Source organism: Xylocopa sonorina, chromosome 12 (assembly GCF_050948175.1).
Source record: "Xylocopa sonorina isolate GNS202 chromosome 12, iyXylSono1_principal, whole genome shotgun sequence".
NCBI lineage: Eukaryota > Metazoa > Arthropoda > Insecta > Hymenoptera > Apidae > Xylocopa > Xylocopa sonorina.
Window position 1 is genome coordinate 6075536 of NC_135204.1, and position 19075 is coordinate 6094610.

The 19075-nt window shown below is 40.0% G+C and overlaps 4 protein-coding genes across 5 annotated transcripts in view; 2 read left to right on the forward strand and 2 right to left on the reverse strand.

The window, feature by feature from the left end:
- The window catches only part of LOC143429616 (uncharacterized), a 148569-nt gene that overhangs the window by 114552 nt on the left and 14942 nt on the right, over positions 1 to 19075 (forward strand). The window lies entirely within an intron of this gene.
- Mrpl45 (mitochondrial ribosomal protein L45) lies at positions 492 to 2121 on the forward strand. Its single transcript, XM_076905989.1, has 6 exons — positions 492 to 638; positions 718 to 1041; positions 1165 to 1316; positions 1405 to 1453; positions 1533 to 1682; positions 1769 to 2121. Exons 1-6 carry the CDS (start codon positions 588 to 590, stop codon positions 2066 to 2068), a joined length of 1026 nt encoding a protein of 341 aa, XP_076762104.1. The 5' UTR covers positions 492 to 587; the 3' UTR covers positions 2069 to 2121.
- Positions 2164 to 4646, reverse strand: LOC143429618 (putative glutamate receptor). The gene is made up of 7 exons (XM_076905296.1): positions 4434 to 4646; positions 4060 to 4154; positions 3803 to 3979; positions 3394 to 3611; positions 3108 to 3325; positions 2716 to 2966; positions 2164 to 2374 (listed from the first exon to the last, which is right to left on the reverse strand). The coding sequence occupies exons 1-7, from the start codon at positions 4644 to 4646 to the stop codon at positions 2164 to 2166; spliced, it is 1383 nt and encodes a 460-aa protein (XP_076761411.1).
- Positions 8397 to 19075, reverse strand: part of Ror (tyrosine-protein kinase transmembrane receptor Ror) — a 49077-nt gene continuing 38398 nt past the window's right edge. Inside the window, exons 4-14 of one of the 2 annotated variants that reach the window (XM_076905922.1) lie at positions 13329 to 13419; positions 12045 to 12264; positions 11831 to 11955; positions 11196 to 11743; positions 10784 to 11023; positions 10561 to 10694; positions 10259 to 10475; positions 9822 to 10163; positions 9460 to 9728; positions 9166 to 9338; positions 8397 to 9099 (exon numbers count right to left, since the gene is read on the reverse strand). In XM_076905922.1, coding sequence (XP_076762037.1) covers positions 8649 to 9099; positions 9166 to 9338; positions 9460 to 9728; positions 9822 to 10163; positions 10259 to 10475; positions 10561 to 10694; positions 10784 to 11023; positions 11196 to 11743; positions 11831 to 11955; positions 12045 to 12264; positions 13329 to 13419 — 2810 coding nt within the window. In that variant the 3' untranslated portion in view covers positions 8397 to 8648. Of the gene's footprint in view, positions 9339 to 9459; positions 9729 to 9821; positions 10164 to 10258; positions 10476 to 10560; positions 10695 to 10783; positions 11024 to 11195; positions 11744 to 11830; positions 11956 to 12044; positions 12265 to 12724; positions 12872 to 13328; positions 13420 to 19075 lie in introns of those variants that run through there. The other variant, XM_076905923.1, reaches the window with a different exon arrangement.

Consider the following 19075-nt stretch of genomic DNA (forward strand, 5'->3'; position numbering starts at 1 on the left):
CAATTAAGTGTTTCTGATAATAATATAATGTTGTTAGAGTTTCATTCCTTAAGTCTATGAAATAGTAAATGCACTAGGACTAACCACGTGTACTTTATTTTGTTGACATTACTGTTATTAGAATATCATATCTACAAAATTGTCAGAGAGGTAATGTATCATTCGTGGATCCTTCATTGTACAATATTATCGATGTCTTTTCAAAATAACAATATATTTAAAGTGGTAAATAAAATTTTAAATAGAAGCGATTTGTTGGGCTTAGAGCTCATAGCGCCATAACATCTCTTTCATTTTCTATAGTATATGTATATACTATAGTATAATATAATAGGTTATATATTTCTATTATTTAAGGTAAAATACTTGAACATATTTAGAGTCTAACATTTGTTTAATTAAGAAAACCATTCTTAATTAATCGTACGGTTTTGTATTAATTTTTCCCGTTAAACTTAACGTAACTCGGCATAACCTAATCTGACTCAAGTGAAACACTATGAGAGTCTAAAATAAGCGATTTATAAACATTATTAAAAACAAGGGAGGATTTAATTGTCAAGTGCTTCTAAAACCTAATTACGAAAATGATGCCAAGATACGGAAACACAATTGGCATTTTTGGGAAATACATGCAGGTAATTACTGAAATTCGTTATTAACTTAATACTAGATTTCGATAGGATTTCCGAGTATAAGTTGAATTTTAATTTTCAGAATAATTCACCTTTGATGTTAGGTCTTATTAATTACCCAATTCCTAATGATACTTCTCAACAAGTCAGAAGTATAAAGAAACATTTTAATCAAAAGTTTCGTAAAGAAAGAGGAAGAAAGTTCATTAAAGTTGATCTACCTAAATTTGATGATAATAGTGAGGAGTTTACGCAAGAAAGAATTCGCACACAATTGAAAAAGTATGGAATTTTACCACAAAGAAGTTGGGCAGAGAGACCAGTTTTTATTTCATGTACGCCACAAATCTTTGAACGTTATGTTGTTCCTGAGGGTGATGGAAAATTCTCTGCTGTTACCACTGCGGTACATAATCTATTTTATCTTTGGAATATTTTAATTTTGTCACTTGTATAGTTCAAGTGAATGCAAAATAATTAGAGACATCAAATTCAATAGTTGTTAAAAAATTCCATGTTCAATATTTAGGGTGCAAAACAAAAGGTTGAATACATAGAAAAAAAGAGTAAATCTTACATGGCGCTTAGAAAAATTAAAAGCTATGAGGGGCATTACACAAATACGTATTTTGCTCAACATGGATTAGAAATTTATAAGAAAGCACACGAAGCTTTGGTTAAGTAAGTAATTTTTATTGAAATTTATTGTGAGTGCATTATAAAACTGCATATATTAAAATGCATAATTATGAATTTACTACATCTTTAGAAAAGATACAAATGAGTTATTACAGTACGTTACAGAGGCTGCATACCCTGTAAGTTTCATTAATGTATTTAAATTTAATACTTTCTTTTATATATGATTATATATTGATAAATATTACATCATTATAGTTAATGGTACATAATATTATGAATAAAACACTCGTCTGGAAATTCGTGGAATCCTTGGAACCACCGCGAGTTGTGCATGCAAGAGTGACGAGTATTATTTCGAAGGACAATCATTTCGCGCAAATCACTGTCCGTTTCCATAATCAACAGGTTCGATAACAGATATCTCTCGCGTATTCATAATTTATTCACCCCATTTGACTCACGGATATATTCATCCTAAATTAACTTTTTAGTATTTGTGCATTTACGACCGTTTCGGACGAGTACTACTAGGTAGTGAGACAGTGAAGAAAGATGTTTTGGATTACGTAGTGTTCGAGAAACACTTATCTAATACATACGGTACTTGGCGAGTACACGGAAAGATTATACCAGATTGGATGGAACCAGAAGAAATATCATCAAGAACTTATATAATGCCGAAGGAGGAAAAAGAAGAAGAACCTTCGCCTACTAGTAGCTCTGTTGAATCTGTTGCTGAAACTGTACCTCCATCGACTTTGGATGAAAAACGTGTAGAGCCAGCAACATAAGATTCATTCAATGTACTCTGATTAATTGTTAATAAAATGCTCTCGTAAATGTATCTTGCACAATGCAAACATATATATTTGAACAATGCAAACATTTAACATTTCTTATAGTGAAACATCAGGTTTTCAAATAATAGAATTACGACGGATAGCAATAATCCACCACTAAATAATAAAAGTATTAAATACACTTGGTCGATGATAATTGGCTCTATAACAGTAGGATTGTCGATTTCCCTATTTTTCGATTCAATCCAACGTTGTTTCAATAGGTTCATAAAACCAACTTCGTATAATTTTAATATCCTGCATAAAAGAAACAACATGAAATTATTTTATTTTTCATCTCTTAATTGAGATGCGTTTCAAATATAAAAATATGATATAATTATGTTCATCAACTGTTGCTAGAAAATATTAGGAATTATTCTACGGATCAAAACGAGCTGAAGAATAACAAAATGGCGTTTAGTGTTCCGTTTTTAGAAGAAAAATGGATATGTCGATTCGTGACTGCGCGCATATTCGCGCTGCATTTGCAATATTTTATCTTCTTGACTTCCGTTCTGTTTTGGCTCATAGAATCGTACCGTTAATTTTCCGTCAATAGTTGTCGAACATATATAAAAATTATTCATATTATTTACCCCATATCAATCGTTCTTTTATATTTAAAATTCCATGAGATTCCGGAGACAATCCATGTACCGAACAAGGAGATCCCCACAGGTTTTAGTCGACAGATGTACATACCTCCAGCCTTCTTCTCATCCTCACCTAAAATTACCGCGTAGAGCTTTTTCGACGAGCACACCGTATTGTACAAATCATCTCGCGTATTTTCCACGATATATCGGTGCTGCCTCATTATTTCATCGTATTCAGGACCTCGAGACATCTGAACACCGATTAATAAAAGAAATTAATCATCTTTAAATGTCCAAATATCATGAATTTCTTTTCTTCCATTCTAATACAATTTTACTTCGCATAACTGTCCGCAGAATACTTTCTTTGCTAACTTTTATCATTTCTGTACCGTAAAAAGGATGGTAGGCAGAGAGCCGTGCAGAACTATAATGTTGTAGGAAGTATCGTACAGCAGAGATTTTACAGTCGTGAAGGGGGGTACAGTGGTAGTTTGCGTCATGTAGCTTATTAAAAGGGCGCCAAAGGCAGTTCTAATTAAGCAGGAGAACAGGCCCAACCATAGCTCCACGATTCTTGAGCTTCTAGATAAACTATTTGGGAGATAGCCTGTGAAAAGTTTTTATTTCACAATTCTTCAATCCTTAATGTGAACGTTACGCTACATTTCTTCTTACTTTGACCGCAGATCATGCCGAAGTTGTAGAAGAAATGGTCCACCAGCTTCGCATTCGAGATCTTGTGCTCCATTTCCGACTGTATCGCTTGGGACACGAAGCTGCACACGCTTAGCAAAAGGTATGTAAACAGAATCGCGTACCAAACCTTTCGAGAGAATAATTTGATCATCCAACTAGTGAGATGCGTCACCTCTTGTCGAATATACAGTCGATAGCTATAAAAATGATCATACTGTACTTGGTAACTATTCGTATCGTGTAAAATGTTAGACTTTAAAAGACAACTGCACAATATCCTGTTACAACATCCAAAATTATTCTCTAAGGTGGGAACTTTTAAATAGCCGAACTTTTTCTTATATATTTCGTTATTTTTTTTTACAAATAAATATTTAATACAACTCGCCTGGTTTTCCAAAATGGAAAGGTGAATTGGCAAAGATCGAGCCGCTTAACATGAGCTTGCAGCCTCGGTATCACATCCGTTTCATTGTTTTGAATGTACTTTAGTAAACCACTATGAATTTTACCATCAGAGTTCGGGAATCCCAAACTGTACTCATCCTTTTTAATCGTTTCCAATCTGAAATGATCGATATTGAAAAATAAGCGGATTTGTGCTTTTTATTCGATGTTTGAACGCGTGTATGAGTTTTGTGTTACGTGAAATTTAGCTGTTCCGCCAAAATCCCCCAGATTTCGCCGATGGCTCCTGTTATTCCTGTTCCATTTGCATTTGTGTTGATTAGGTTCATTATCTGAGAGCAGAGAACATATAATAATTATACAAAATAGAATAATCGTAGATAAAAATAGAGTTTGTGTGTATTATACAGCGAGTATAATTTGTCACAGTATCCCTTTTACATTTACAAAGTATTTAGCTATCTTCATAGTATCTCTAGCATATCCTCTAATTAAAATATTTTTTTCGACAAAAAAATGTTCAGTTATAGGGAAGATTATTTAAATTACCAAAAACTGAAATACATTATAAAAATTATTTTCGTTTCACAAAATGAAGATATCATCGTTACCTCGTAATAAACCAACGTGATGGTTCTTCCTTGGAAATTGTACGTTTCCTTTTCTCGGCTCTGATCGAGCACTTCCTGGTTCGCGGCTGCAAATTCCGGTACGCTGAAAATTGGCACGAAGTCCTCGACTTTCTTGTCCCATATCACGCCGTTCAACGATTGGACGGTTCCCAGAAATTCGTGAATTACCACGATCAACAGTAGCTCTCTCATAAAGCGGCAACTTCCCTGCTCGTCTTGTTCGAGAAATACTGGTGAGAACGCGTGTTCTCGTATTAACGACGCTCGTTTCAATCACGATTGCTGGGATCAGCTTCTATTACGGTGATGCCACCGATATTTTCGCGATACCTTGCGTTTCACTGCGATCACGATTATGGCCCAGTCGATCGAATCTTCTAGCTTTATAACACTTTCATTCAATGCATTTCACCGTTTTGTACCTGCGTATTGCACTGTGTTGGCTTTGTTTTTCGAAAAGAAAATTCGTAAAATAATTGTGATTGTATAATTGCATTGTGAACGAATATTATTTCATTTTAAAATTTACTTCTTGCGTCTTTCTAAAATTGAAATAAAAATTTATTCTTTCTCCGGATGTTCTCAAATTTTCATAAAAAATTGCAAAAAATTGACTGACACTTTTTACAATTCATAAAGCTTTCTACATATATTAATATTATTACTTTTTTCCATTAAATAAAAGTATTTCACGTATCAGCTATAATTTCAAAGCTTGGAAAAATCTAAATACGATCTTTCCACCGACCTCCATAATTACAGATTATAACGTAGCGATTACGAGATTAAAACAAACCGTCATAAACGTTTGCACGGTAAAAAGTCTCAGCAAATAGGGCGTGTGTTAACGAAACGTTACGCGGGCGTTGTTCCTTCGTCGTTTTATCTGCGTTTGCCTTGCTAAATGGCATTGCGATTCGCGATCTCGCGTTTTTCCAACGACGACAATCAGCACGTGTGCGCTACCGATAAATCATCGTAACACGGAAACGCGGCTAGGATTTGGGTCACTGGTGAAAACGTATTCTCGTTTCAGTTTACTGAGGTATACTATTCTCATCTGGAATTAATATTTTAAGAGGAATAACTGAAATCAGACAGAGGGAGTGAATAGATACGATACGTACACGTGTTTCAACATTTATTTAGGGAACGTGTTGCTGCGGATCGAAAATAGACCGATCGGGATCGAGGTGTGTGACAAGGTAAAGAAATTAAGTGATATCGCTTTCATACAAAAAACATGGATCGTATATATCGTACTTGATCATATATGTATATATAAAGATCTTAAATTTATGATCCTTCGTCGAAGTGGTTGGACATAAATTAACTTAACTCTACCACCAGTGACGAGCAACCCTATCCTATAATATCGTACCATCTATGTCCACTGAAATCACACGATTTTTCGAAAATTACTTGGTGTAAATTCACTTGTCGCTTTTATCGATTAACCCTTGAAGCGCGGAGTTATCTGATATTGTCCATTATACACTGTTTATGTATCCCAATAAACCGTGTAGCAGCATTTTCGTTTAGAATCGGAAATTATATTTGCAAAAAAGGAATTCTCACGTAAAACGAACGTATGTTAACTGTAACGTACAAAGGCAATTGTTGCTACCACGTTTTTAATTAAATTATAGGAGTTCACGAACTCACGCGCGAGTTCGCAGCGCTAAAAGGGTTGAAACGTGTAGTATAAACGAGCTTTGGTTCTCTGGGGGGTTCCCCATCACTGGTCTAACCGATGACGAGCCCGCGACGCGGTACCATTAAGATTATCGTACAATTAATACTACTAATGATAATGATAATAATAGAAATAAAAGTAATAATGATTATAATAATAATTACACACCGATTCGTAGACTCGTCACCTCATAGAAAGTGTTTCGTTTCAACTTAATCGTTCAAGTCGTTACTTCTACTTCATTTTCGTTTAAATCGATTCTAAACAGCCAATAGTTATCCTTGGCTAACCCCCTTCCGCCCTCCCATTGTGGCTTAATAGAAAATTATAAAAAGTATAATACAATCTCGTTCAAACACTCTCTCTCACTCTAGGCTCTCGTCGCCTGTAATTCGCTCGCTTACGATTTTATATTAACTATGATTCACGCTGTCGTAATGAGACAGGCGTTAATTCGTTTCGTTCGTTCCCCCTTTTCGCTTTTAAATCAGAGCTTCAGCAGAGACTAGCCTCGAGTCGTTTATCAACGCGGATGTAACGCCTGCTCTATATACCTGTATATAGTCGTAGACACTACGCTCTATACACGAATACAATGATCCTGTATAATTTACACGTTAATCGTGTCGACAACTTGTCAATAGATAGTCGTTCAATCCTCCAGAAATTAAGGTCTCCTCGTCGTGAAGTTAGGGTCGGTCTCCTTGACGTTCGTCGACTCAGCAAAGTCTACGAAAATTGTATAAAATTCTGGCAATAGTTAACGCGCGTACGGTTAACGATACAAAAGGTACGAAACGGTATAAATGGTATAAAAAATGTTTTAGTTAGCATCGAATGAATTCTTTTAGTTTGGTTAATGGGTTCCTTTCTCTTGGTTAAACGCAAGTTTCTTTGAGCAGATTAATTGCTGTTCACGCTTTAGGATGCGATGCGATGTGCAACGCGTAACATCTTATGCGTTAAGATCCCTTCACACTTCTACGTTGCACGTTACATTACATTGTAACACCCCAATGCGCGACATAAACTGGACGAACGGACCGACGTGTTGCACCGCATAGACGCGCCTTCAGATATGATTAGAATTGCTTGTCGTTTTAAAACGAATCATCACCGACAGTTGACGACCTCCCACGGCCAGGGTGTTCCTTCGCACTCTACTTTAAACGCGCAACGAGCTCGCGCTTACGTGAAATCGACTTACTGCTACAACGTACAGCCAATAATTGATTATTGTGCTATCTCTGGAGATCGGTTTTCGTAGATCATGTCCGCCAGCCTGCCTGGCGAACGCACGATATTACATTTATATTACAATCTAGCAACAATAGATCATCAGTCGAGAAATTTCGTGGCTTCGCGTGTATATGCAAAAATATAAATAAAACTAACAGTATAAAAATGTCTCGCGGTGGTTGCTTAACGTACAAAATTCTGCCGGGCGTGATGGTGCATCGCTCGATACCGTGGCTCGTAATACAATGTAGACGAAACGTTTAGACTCTCGTAATACTTACACAAAATCAGTATAGAACCGCCGGATGCCCACGTGAAATACGCTTGCCCACGTGAAACTACGAAACAATAGTGAAACGCGACAACGTTAAATGGTACAGCCTACAGCCTACACTGCGTACTATATTCATATTTATACGTATGTATATTCCGTTATATTGTATGTATAAAAAACTCGTCAAGGTTGTACACCGTGTTTATCGACAGGTATAAAATATGTATATTCCGATCGAGGAAATAAATAAATGCGGAAACGTGGCAGTTAATTAGGTATCGTAGAGTGATCTGCTGCCTATCCTGTTCAACATTCTTCGAAACGAACCGCATAGATCAGGGTAATTCTTATTTCTTCTGCCTCGCCTCTTAAAATGATTCCAATTCGTGTGAAATTAATGTGCGTAAAATTGGACTGCATCGAATGATGATAAAAGGTCTTAAAGGTCTTCAAAGTTCACATGTAAAATCCCACAAGCGCAGCTCTGTCATTATTTTTATGACACGGTCTAACTGCTTAGTAACTTAAAGTCTGCTTGAAGGCAATTAAACATTGACTTTTTGTGGTAGCGAATATTTATACAAAAGTGGATTCGAACCAAAGACGGTATTGTGCGCCAGATCAATAAGTATCGACATATTAAAAGAAATACACGTTTAATTTAGATGAATAGTGTAATTATAATACATTTTGGGCAGTATGGAACGAATATAATATTCTATGTGACTAAGAGATGGCGTGTTTGGCGTGGGTCCCTTGAAAACTTCCTTTGGGCCCTTAAAACACATTTTTCCATTATTCGTTCAAGTCCACATTTTACACGTACTCCTTTCTTTTATACTTCAACTATTTTAGAGAGACGAGGTCGAATCAGTTCGTCGCCATTTATCTCTAAGAACCACCCTCTAGATACATTGTACAACGATTACGGTGAATACGGTAGAAACATACAAAAATCGTCCAAGTGAACGAACTCCGTTGACGTTCACTTCGATACCCTGGTCTCGGTAGTGACCTTACTGGGGTCTGGTAACCTGACAACTAATTGCGCCCCGTTTTGCATGGGCCTGGTTCCGTTGGGCGTGTTCGTTTTCACCATCGACTGAGGAGCGGGCGGCAGTACTTTCTTGGCGCCGCTTAATTTCGGCGAGCAACACTGTTTATCGTCGTACTCGTTCAGGTTGATGTTCGTCGTCTGGCTCGGGTACGGGTGCGCCTTCATGGGCGTGGTGTGCTCACTGAACCCGCAATTCGGCCTCTGTTCGATAGAGTTCGTGTTCTGAAAACCTGGCGGCAGCATCTTGATCCCGTTGCTGTGGTCGTTCAGGTTGCAGAACGGCTGCTCCATGTTTCCCTTGAAGTTCATGTCCTTCGGATCGCACTTGTATATGGGCGCGGACAGCTGCGTGGAATTGGTTTTATTCGTGCTTTTGTGACTGCTGCCGGAATAGCTGGTGATAGACTCGTTACAGAAATCGCTCAGGTAAGTTTGGTTTATGTACCAGTTGTGTAGACGATGATGGATCTCGGGGAACTGCGGTCGTCGGTTCGCCACCTCGTGCCAGCACTCTATCATTAGGCTGTAGATCATCGTCGGACAGTCCTCTGGGCAGGGTAGCAATTGCCGCGATCGAATCATGTCTATTACTTCTTGATTATTGTACCCGTAGTATGGCTATAAATTAAAGAGCAAAATTAATAATTGTTGTGGTATGTGATCTTTTGGAATCAACCATCTTTTACAGACTACAGTGAATAGTTATTCCATTATTTAGTGTTACGATCTATCCCGTTACCTGCAAGCCGTAACTATAAATTTCCCATAGTACGACACCGAAGCTCCACACGTCGGACTCTGTCGTAAATTTGCCGTAAAGGATCGACTCTGGCGGCATCCATCGAACGGGTAATAGACTCTTTGACTGAACCCTGTAGTAGTCGCTGCTGTATATGTCTCGAGACAAGCCGAAGTCGGAGATTTTTACCGTCAAGTTGTCTCCGACCAGGCAATTTCTCGCGGCTAAGTCTCGGTGAACGTAGTGATGGCTGGCCAAATATTCCATACCTGACAGAGTTTTATTCGATAAATTGTATAAATATATACAGTATGGCTGATTTAATATGGTACTAAAATTAGTAATACGAAATTCGACCTAACCGGATGCAATTTGCAAGGCGATGTGCAGGAATTCCGGTTGCTCTAAAATCTTTCCGGTCCCATTGTTCAATGGAACGTCTGATCTTGGCGAATGACAAATGAGAAACTCGTGCAAATCCCCTTGGGTCATGTACTCGAACAGCATACACATTGGCTCCCCTTTCAATATCACGCCCAGTAAGCAAATAATGTTCGGATGCCTTAGATCAGTCATCAGATCAACTTCTCGCTTGAAGTCGCTCTGCGTTTTTGGACTTGCGTTCTCCTTCAGTGTCTTCACTGCTACGTAAATCGGTGGTTCGCATTTGTTGCCCGTTTGCAGCTCTCCTTTGTACACTTTCCCTGGAAACACATAGAAAATCATAGTTTATTCGGTATAATATTATTAACGCATAATTATATAGAAGGTCTTGCGTTACTTTATGCTGTGCACTTACCAAAAGCTCCTTCTCCAAGTTCTTGCAAAAGTACAACATTATTGGTAGTAAACTGTGGTACCCTATTATTGGATGTTCTACTACTACCGCTGCTCAATGTTCCCGTTCCTGGAGTCGTGTTACCAGGGCCGGCTAAAAGGGAACTCATTTCCATTGGTTGCGTAGTGCTTCGTCTTCCGTCGTATATATTTTTGTCACATTGTATACCCGTTAACATCTGTCAGATAAATAGTAAAATATTTCAATAACATCGTTGAATTTTTAGGTTTCTCTGATAGCATTACTTTTGAAACGAATCTTACTTTATTCGATGGCAAATGATTCATTTGCCTACTAGACTTTCTGCTTCTATAGCAGCAGCAATAACAGATCAATATGACAACAAATCCTCCTGTTAGTACAAAACCAACGACTGCATAGATCCAGAAGTTTTCAACTAGAAACGAATAAATATTTCATCTCGTAATTTTACGTCGACGTAGATATAGTTGTTATTGCTTGTTCGAGTAAAAACATAATACTTACCACATTTAGGTATATCACAAAATTCCTTTTGCGGTTTACTATCGACATAAACGTAACACCACGGTTGCAATTCTTTATCGCCCGGATTACGACAATACGAGTGCTTTCCGGCTAATTCGGGATAATCGGAAATCTGCAGGTTGAATTCACCATGCGACCATTGCATACATGGTCTTCCGCTAACGCTTGTTTTCACGATACCGCGATAAGACTTCCCACTTCCCCAATAACAATAGTCGTCTACAAGAAATATATTATTAGAAGTTATTCTTACAGTAGATAATAGTATATTATATTTACAAAAGAGAAAGTTAAAGATTATAAAGGAATCTATTTCTGTATGGTCTAATATTTTTTGTGCATGCGATAATGGATCTAGGAATAGTGGGTGAATATTTTCGCGGGTACATACTTTCCTGTACATTGTTTTCTGAGGAAATTCCAAGACTTAAACAATCACGAGCCTCGGGAGTATCTTCCAGCGGTAAATCAGAACAGTCGATTAAAGGCACTTGATGTCCAATCAGTGGATGTCTCTTAGCAATCGCATACTCCTTTTTACAGAGGTCGTTCTCTAGCATCTCGCATTCCTGTCGACAGATCCTTCGTAGTTTGCGATTGATCTCGTTTCTGCTAGACGATTGTGTTTCTCCGTAGCTTTGATTAATTATCTTCTTAGTCGACATTTTCGCGTCTTTGTATGGATTGAATTCTAAACCAGGGCCCAACGTGGCGCTACGTTTTCTGGGCATACCGTGAGGCCCTGCGATATCATCCGCGTCGTCCCCGTCGCCCGTGTCCCTCGACAAATCGCCTTGATTCGAGTTCAAAAAGTGAAACAAACTTGCGCTGGCTTCTGAATTTTTAAGTTTAAGAATACTTGCAGGATCACGGCATATGGGGAACGCGGAGTAACACAGCGATGGTTTCGCGTAACCCTCGCAATTTGATGAGACCTCACTGGAACATAAACGAAGAATTAATCCAGTAGTAATGAAATGTAATCCAGTGGACTTCTTACAAAAGATCACAGTACAATTTACTTACTTTGAATACTTAATAACACCAAAAGCTTTCATCAGTTTGTTATCGAGCATTTCTTGCGTCATGGAGTATGGAATATAAACTGATCGATTTCCTACAAATTGTGCACAGGTTTTCCCTACATATATCTGAAAGAGTAAATGTATAATATCTGTAGTGTAGAACCATTATAATGTCTATCAAAGTCAGCTGGATTTAAAGAGAAGTCTCTTCGTACCTCGCATTTTCCTTCATGATTGTCTTTTCTCCCAGGAGGTAATTGCATATTGACGTTTCTAAGGCCGCTGATTCCATGAACGTCTATAGTACTAGATTGAGAACTAGTCGGTTGTGGACTCGGTGGTAATATACTAAATGGATTTGTCGATGCCAGATGAGAGATGTGTGGCGTTGACATACCAATTCCTGAGAGATCTAATCCATCTCCAGGCCCAATGCTGTCAACGTAAAATACGAAACAATTTTATTTCAACTTATTCATTCAGTAATACACCAAGTTATGATATAAGTCTGATAGGTTAGGTTTACAATAATTTTCCCCTTTTACTTTGTAAGACGGCGTATTTCTGATTTGATTTGCACATTTATAGATTCTTTCTTCCCGTAAAATAAAAATATCAATTTATTATTTCATCGCATGAACATTTTATGTCATGATTTTAATGAAAACAAACCATTTTATTTCTCAAAACATAACCTCAATCGATGGTATCTAATGACAGATAAAATAATACTATAAATCATGATATAAAACGTTTTAAAATGGAAATGAAAGTCACACAAAATTTTAATTCTCGATTCTTTATTCAATACGTATCAGTTACATGGTTTTGCTTCAATTTATGTACAAAATTCGCGGCAGTTTAACCTCGTTGGAAAACAACAAACAATGATCACCTTGTTTCTGTAACATTAGTAACATTTTTGACACTATTTATGGCACGTACAAAAATACACGTATTCCGTAACAATACTAGGTACAAGAGTAGCTTCATATTAATAAATTATCTATCAAAAATTTTAACAGAAATCTTATGTCATATTACACCACACCCGGCGTCCATTTGTAAACTCACGCTAATCGAAGTTTTTGAAAATATGCCTTTTTCAAAATAGTCTCAATTTTTGATAACGTAATACTCTGAATTAATTAAAATGCTAAATTCTACATACTATCGTGTATAAATTGCAATAATTTTCAAACACAGTTATCACATAGTAGAACTTAATAAATTCAGACAACTCTTGTATAGAGAGATCCTCCTATAACACGGTTGCTATAATACAGAACGAATGAATCGTGTTATACGAGACTTATAAAATATTCTTTGAGACTAAAAATGTAGAAAAGAACTTCTACACTTTAAATTAAAAGAAAAAAACAGTACGACGAGCCCATATTTATTACTTGTACGTAAAGGGAAAATTTTTGTTTTTCTATCATAAGGTAAAAAGGGGTAGTTCGTAGCGATGTGACGTGAATAATAAATTTCATATTTACCCTTCGATAAAATCGCCACCGCCAATCATATCTGGTGAAAATCTGTCATCGTCCGATGTTTGACCAATGGAATGGTCTGGATGAACAGGGACTGTAAAGCAAATTTATCAAATTAAAAACAGTCTCGCGTTACCAGGCTTTTCGATATACTGAAAATACTCCATTTGTATTTTCGTTTCATTTTATTCCGCACACATTTCGCGTCATTCATCAAATATTTGGTTACACGACGAGTATACGTGTTTCTCTCAAATAATTTTGCAGGATATATCGTTTCAGTGAAGCCTACGTTGAAAAAAATAGACCTACAGATCATTAGTGTCATCTTTTAGACGTAAAAAATTATTCCAACTGTTCTCAGTTCTTCGAATCATCTGTTTCCACCCCCCTCCCTCGATGTCCCAAAGACTCTCAGCTTTCCTCACCAGCCCTCGTAAGTTTACATATCATTTACATTCCACTTTGCCCATCGACGTCGACCCAGGCCCTGTTCCCTTCTATCCATCGCGGGAACAGGCTACGCGTGTACGTGGGTGGCCAAATAAAGTATGAAAACTCGACGACCAGCCGAAATCTTTCTGGTCCGGCAGTTCAAGGTGTTCCTCTATCGAAGTGGAAGGGAGACTGCTCTCTTTGTACGCCTGGCACGTCCGCGTGGTCCTTTTGAAAATCTTCAGGTTCGCGGGCGCACGCGCGCGCGCCTGCATTCGCAGTTAGGGGGGGTGTATCCCACCCTCCTCTGTACCTTTGTGCGGCTATAATTCTAAAAGAGTTGGGACACGATGAAAGGAGCGTGCTGTGCTCGCTAAAAATCTCCTGCCGTCGAATTTTTCGATCTCTCTGTCTCATTTTCCTTTTTTTTTCGTTCTTTTTTTTTGTTTTGCACCCCTCTGTGCGTCCACGCGCGCGCGTACACGCGTTTCGTCGGTTTTAGTTTCCTTTTTTTTCTTTTTTTTTTTCCCCAGCCGCTTTATGCACCCGTTTCTGTCTCTCTTCTTTGCGGGCAGAGGGAAACGACAGCAGTTTCAGCTTGGTTCTCGCGTTTCGCTCGATGGTCGGGGGAAGGACTCTGTGATTCGTAGCGAAATTAAACACAGATATGTTTAAAAAACCCGGCGGAACGTATAATGCCGTTGTTTCGCGTTGTAATTCGCCTCGGTTCGGGTAGTTTTTGTTCCATTGTGCTTTTTCTCTCGTTTTTTCGGCGTTCGCTGAGTGGAGAATGCTTTCAAGCTACTTTCGCGATCGCGTTTCGCCGGAATGAAATTATTGATATTTCAATAGGCACAAAGGGAATCTTTGTTCTTCGTTTCTGGTTATTTCAACGGAGCTTTGTTCCAACATTCATATATTTCTTCTCCTGTTTACCGTGCGACCGTGTTTCGCGTGACACGTTCGTTAGCGCATCGCGCATTACGCGTGGCTGAAAAACGTCATAGGGTAATTACAAGATGTCTTCACACATCCTAAAAATCATTTTAACATTTACACGTCGATTAGTTCGATTAACTACAAGTACATTCCCCAGTTTGTCCTTCAACATCATTTTTATGGACTTAAAAAACCAAAAAGTAAAATTTCCTCGTCAATTACGGTACCAAGAAAAACCCTCTCACGCGATCCCAGAATGAAAACTACCAGCATGCAAGATTAAACGAGAATCTAAAGTTGATCCAAAGATAAGATCTAAAATCCTTTCCATGAACCCAAACAACCCAACTTTTAATTCTCTTCTTCTCTCAACTACGACCATGTCGACCTATCTCCGTTCGTCTGTCGTGGAATCGATGAATTTTCCTTAACGAGTGGCGTCAAACATGGCCGTGGAAACTTTGGTGGCCAACGGCCACTGGACGCGTCGTCCCACCCTCCACAACGAGTGGACGATCCAGATATCCGATATTATTTGCCCAGCTACAGGCTCTGGGACGCGTCTCGCGAGCAAACACACCGGGTGTCCCGTCCCCGTGGACCGATTCGGCCATAATAAACCCCCGGCGATTACCAAGGCTAAATTACTTTCGCCCTCCCGGAAGATCCGTCCGGTTCGTTCGTCCTGTTTGATGTCGCGAAATTTCCCGTGCTCCCGCGGTGGCTCGTAATCACCAGAGGTGGCGATCGCTGGAAAAGTTCGTGGACGGAACCAACGCGACAGGGGAACGTCGACGACCGCTCGATTCGCGACTTGTTTTTCGAGTCGCGCGACGGCGTCTTGCGGTCGTAGCTTTGACGGGGATACTCGCGACTTGGTAAAGAGGCAAATGGTAATTAAGGGGATCACTGGTTCAGAAAATGAAGAACGGTTCTGAAATCTCGGCAACTCTCTCTCTCTCTCTCTGTGGATGTTGATGAGTTTTATCGCCGTGGCGGGGGTTGGGATATCAGGGTTAGTGGAGTTTCGTATAATTAATCCGGATGCAGATTTGGTTACTTTGTATGTGCATCTGTTCGCGCATTTTTTAAGAAGTTGTATCTTCAGTTATGAAGAATACGATGAGATATTTCGATAGCAGCAGTGGTTTGATTAGAGGTGGTCTACTTTAAGTAGATGCAGCTACTTTTAACTGGATGGCCGTGTGGTAAGTAGATGAAGCCACTACTTGAACGGACGCGTCCCTCGTTCGCGAGGTGCATCAGCGCCATCGTTGACGAACCGTTCATTGTATTATCTTAAAATACATATTAATGAGACGTGGAAATGAAAAATATCCATTTCGATGGGACGATTAACTTTTAGGTTAAATCCCATTAAATGTTCGAAATAGGGTCATTTACATATTCATCCCTTCCCTGTTTAATATTTAAATTTCGCTGGTTATTTAGGAAGAAAAGACTGGAATTCGGAATTTGACAAAATCTACTTTCAAATTAACAAGTTCACTGAAACATCCGGGAATCTCGTGTTTAAGAAAAAGCCATACCAGAACGGCGTAATTCCGTTCACGCATTCAGCCACCGCTTCATCGCGCGAACGTTTGCCCACGGAAACGTAATAAACCTGGACGGAACACAGGAGGATATGAAAAAATGTAGGAGGGTGAAAAAAAAAAGGCTGGAAAATCGCGAGTGCCCCGCGGGTCCCACTGTGCTTTATGGCGGATTTTTCTACGGATTCCGCGAAACATAACTCCGCGCATCGATCCCGTTTTGATTTCAATTATCTTTCATTATACGAGCCGCATTGTATGATTTCCGGCCGCGAATTTGATACGCGACGCGGATCGTGCTTCCGCACCGGTCCAGTCGATTTATCGCGCGCGTCGACAATGCGCGGACGTCACTCGATATCCCTCTCTGCGATTTTTTTCTCCTCCTCCTCCGTTCTACTTTTTTTTTTTTTTTCATTCCTCGCGAATCGAAATTGAAAAGGTTGCCGCGCGGAAAAGGGAGGAAATGGATCTCCGCGAGGAGTGTAAATCGCGCGTAACTCGATGGATCTGTTGGGGGGGGTGGATTCGTTGGTACATACGAATCGAGTACCTGTGTAATGGCTGCATCGCGATTTCTGCGTGGACGCATCTGATTTCGCATAAATAACGAGATCTTCAAGATTTTTAACCACTTCGAATTCTGTCGAACATATTAAATTTCTTCAAAATCATAAATCTTTCCAACAAAATAATTAGAAGACACGTAGAAAGGTGTCTGAAAGAAACGTAACCGAGATGGCGGGTTTAAAAATGAAGATTCAAGGAGGGGAAATTGCGAATAAATGGGAGTCGTGAATGGAAAGGGGGGAAGGGCGAGAAGTTGTAAGTAGGAAGAGCAAGAGCTCCAGATGCGATTCGAGCGCGAGGGAGGGGTTATTAATGACTGCCAGTTGTCTTATCTTCTCCACTTCCTGTTCGAGATACATAATACGTGGGTCGGACACGTAACCGCCGCTGCATCTCTGCAACACAGTGCATTCTGGCTGGCCGTGCACGATCGCGTGTCGCGACTCGTTTCCACCGATAAGAATTCCCTTTTTAATTCCCCAGCCGCGACGCAGGAATGCATCTAGTGGTATCGTAACGCGATGCCTATCGAGGATTCGTTGAAACGTTCGCCTCGTTGATATTTGCTCCCTGGCATTTACGTATGTGTGTAATTCAGTTTTTTCTCGTGCTCGCACACGCGAGAGTGATAAATAGGGATTAATATTCGCAGCAGAAGCGTTCGTGTTCGAACATCGTTATCTGATCGACTTGAAAGCGCGATGGTCCACGAGGGATCAATTTAGATTCAGCCTGAGACTGAAGTGATAAAAATTGAAGTAAACGAAATATGTTCGTATCAACCTCGCACAGAACCATGAAGGGTTGGAATCATTTAGAAAAAAAGAGACGTCCACACGAATCCGCGATAAACGTTTTTACGTTGTCTCCCTCGAGAAGGTTAAACGAATCTTCTCAGCGATAAAAATGATAACTCAGTCGAGGGAGTAGGCGGTGCAGATAGGAATCTGGTCACCTCGCAAATTCCCACCGACTACCAAAGATATCGCGCGGGGATTCCCGTTGAAAAGTCCCGAAGGAGATGGTTAAGTGGGAAAATATTCGGCCACCACGGTGATGAAATAAGCCATTAAGTCACCAGGGGCCACGCAATACCGTGGGAAGCTACGTAATCTCGTCTAATGTTGGGCAATGAAACGTAATAGCGTAATGTATCATTGCGTATCGCGCGCGTACTCGCCAGCGTCCCCGGAAAATGATATGCAAAGTGCCGCTTTCTGGGATAGTTCAACCCCTCCAGCCCCTTTCCTCGATTCTAATTAGTTTTTCTGTGAACCTCGCGCTTCTCGTGGATAACTGCAGGGGGGACATGGCTGTGAAGGGGTGAGTTGGACAGTTTTAGATGTCGAGTCGGTTCACTTCAGTTTCGTTGCAGCATAAGTTCGTTTGAGTCTGTTACTCAGGGTTAGTTAGGGTTCGTTTTAATCACAACTCTTAGCTTAAGTCTCTCTTTCAAGTAGTTCTAAGCTCGTGCAGGGTTAAAAAAAGATATTGCTTATGCTAATATATAAGAAGCGTTTTAACAATTTTTTTCCAAAACAATGAGAGATCAAGTCAGAGAATTAAAAAACTACGTTAATAAAAATCATATATTCAACGTTGAAAGCATTCCAGTCGACCCACCCCCGCCCTCGAGACGAGAACGTGAAAGGTCCCCCCCAGGACCCACTTCGAAACCGCACGAGCCACTTTATCGTCCTCGAACGGGCGTCAGTTATTTCTGGGTATCAAGGAAATTTGAAAGCGGCCAGCACGAGCGGCGCAGGCCGCTGTCGGACGTGCAGGCACAGTGCGCGACCCGGTACACGGAGAGGCGCGCAAGAAACGCAGCTGGAGGCCACGTTTGTCTTTGATAATCAACGGCCGCCTCATCCATCTTGGTCGAAGGGTCAACACTTTTCCGTGCGCGACACCCGCGACCAGCCACTCCGGCGGATGCATTATTCATGAGCCCGCCCTGGTAAGTGTTGTCCGAAATTCAATTCAGTAGCCAACGAAGGCGGCCGTGTACGTGATTTGCCTTCGACCGGACCGAGAGAGGATCCTCCTGCCCATGCTGCTACCTCTCCTTTCTCTTTTTCTCCCTCTTCGCGTCTTTTTAACCTCCCAGCTGGAGATTCTCCGGCTCTCCTTTACCGTCCACCGTCTACCTCCCACCTTCCACTGTTCTTTTTACCTTTCTTCCTCTACCTTTCCGGGTGTTACTCGACTAATCGAGCGACGATATCGCGGATGAAATTGTTATCGGGC

What these genes read in the sequence shown, in the direction of transcription:
- LOC143429618 (XM_076905296.1), bottom strand. Translation starts at nt 4,646, where the DNA reads ATGAGAGAGCTACTGTTGATCGTGGTAATTCACGAATTTCTGGGAACC. An exon ending in CGGCATGATCTGCGGTCAAA is followed by an intron (nt 3,326 to 3,393) that starts GTAAGAAGAAAT and finishes AACTTTTCACAG; the next exon opens with GCTATCTCCCAAATAGTTTA. An exon ending in TGCCTACCATCCTTTTTACG is followed by an intron (nt 2,967 to 3,107) that starts GTACAGAAATGA and finishes ATCGGTGTTCAG; the next exon opens with ATGTCTCGAGGTCCTGAATA.
- Mrpl45 (XM_076905989.1), top strand. Translation starts at nt 588, where the DNA reads ATGATGCCAAGATACGGAAACACAATTGGCATTTTTGGGAAATACATG. An exon ending in TCTCTGCTGTTACCACTGCG is followed by an intron (nt 1,042 to 1,164) that starts GTACATAATCTA and finishes TTCAATATTTAG; the next exon opens with GGTGCAAAACAAAAGGTTGA. An exon ending in GCACACGAAGCTTTGGTTAA is followed by an intron (nt 1,317 to 1,404) that starts GTAAGTAATTTT and finishes CTACATCTTTAG; the next exon opens with AAAAGATACAAATGAGTTAT.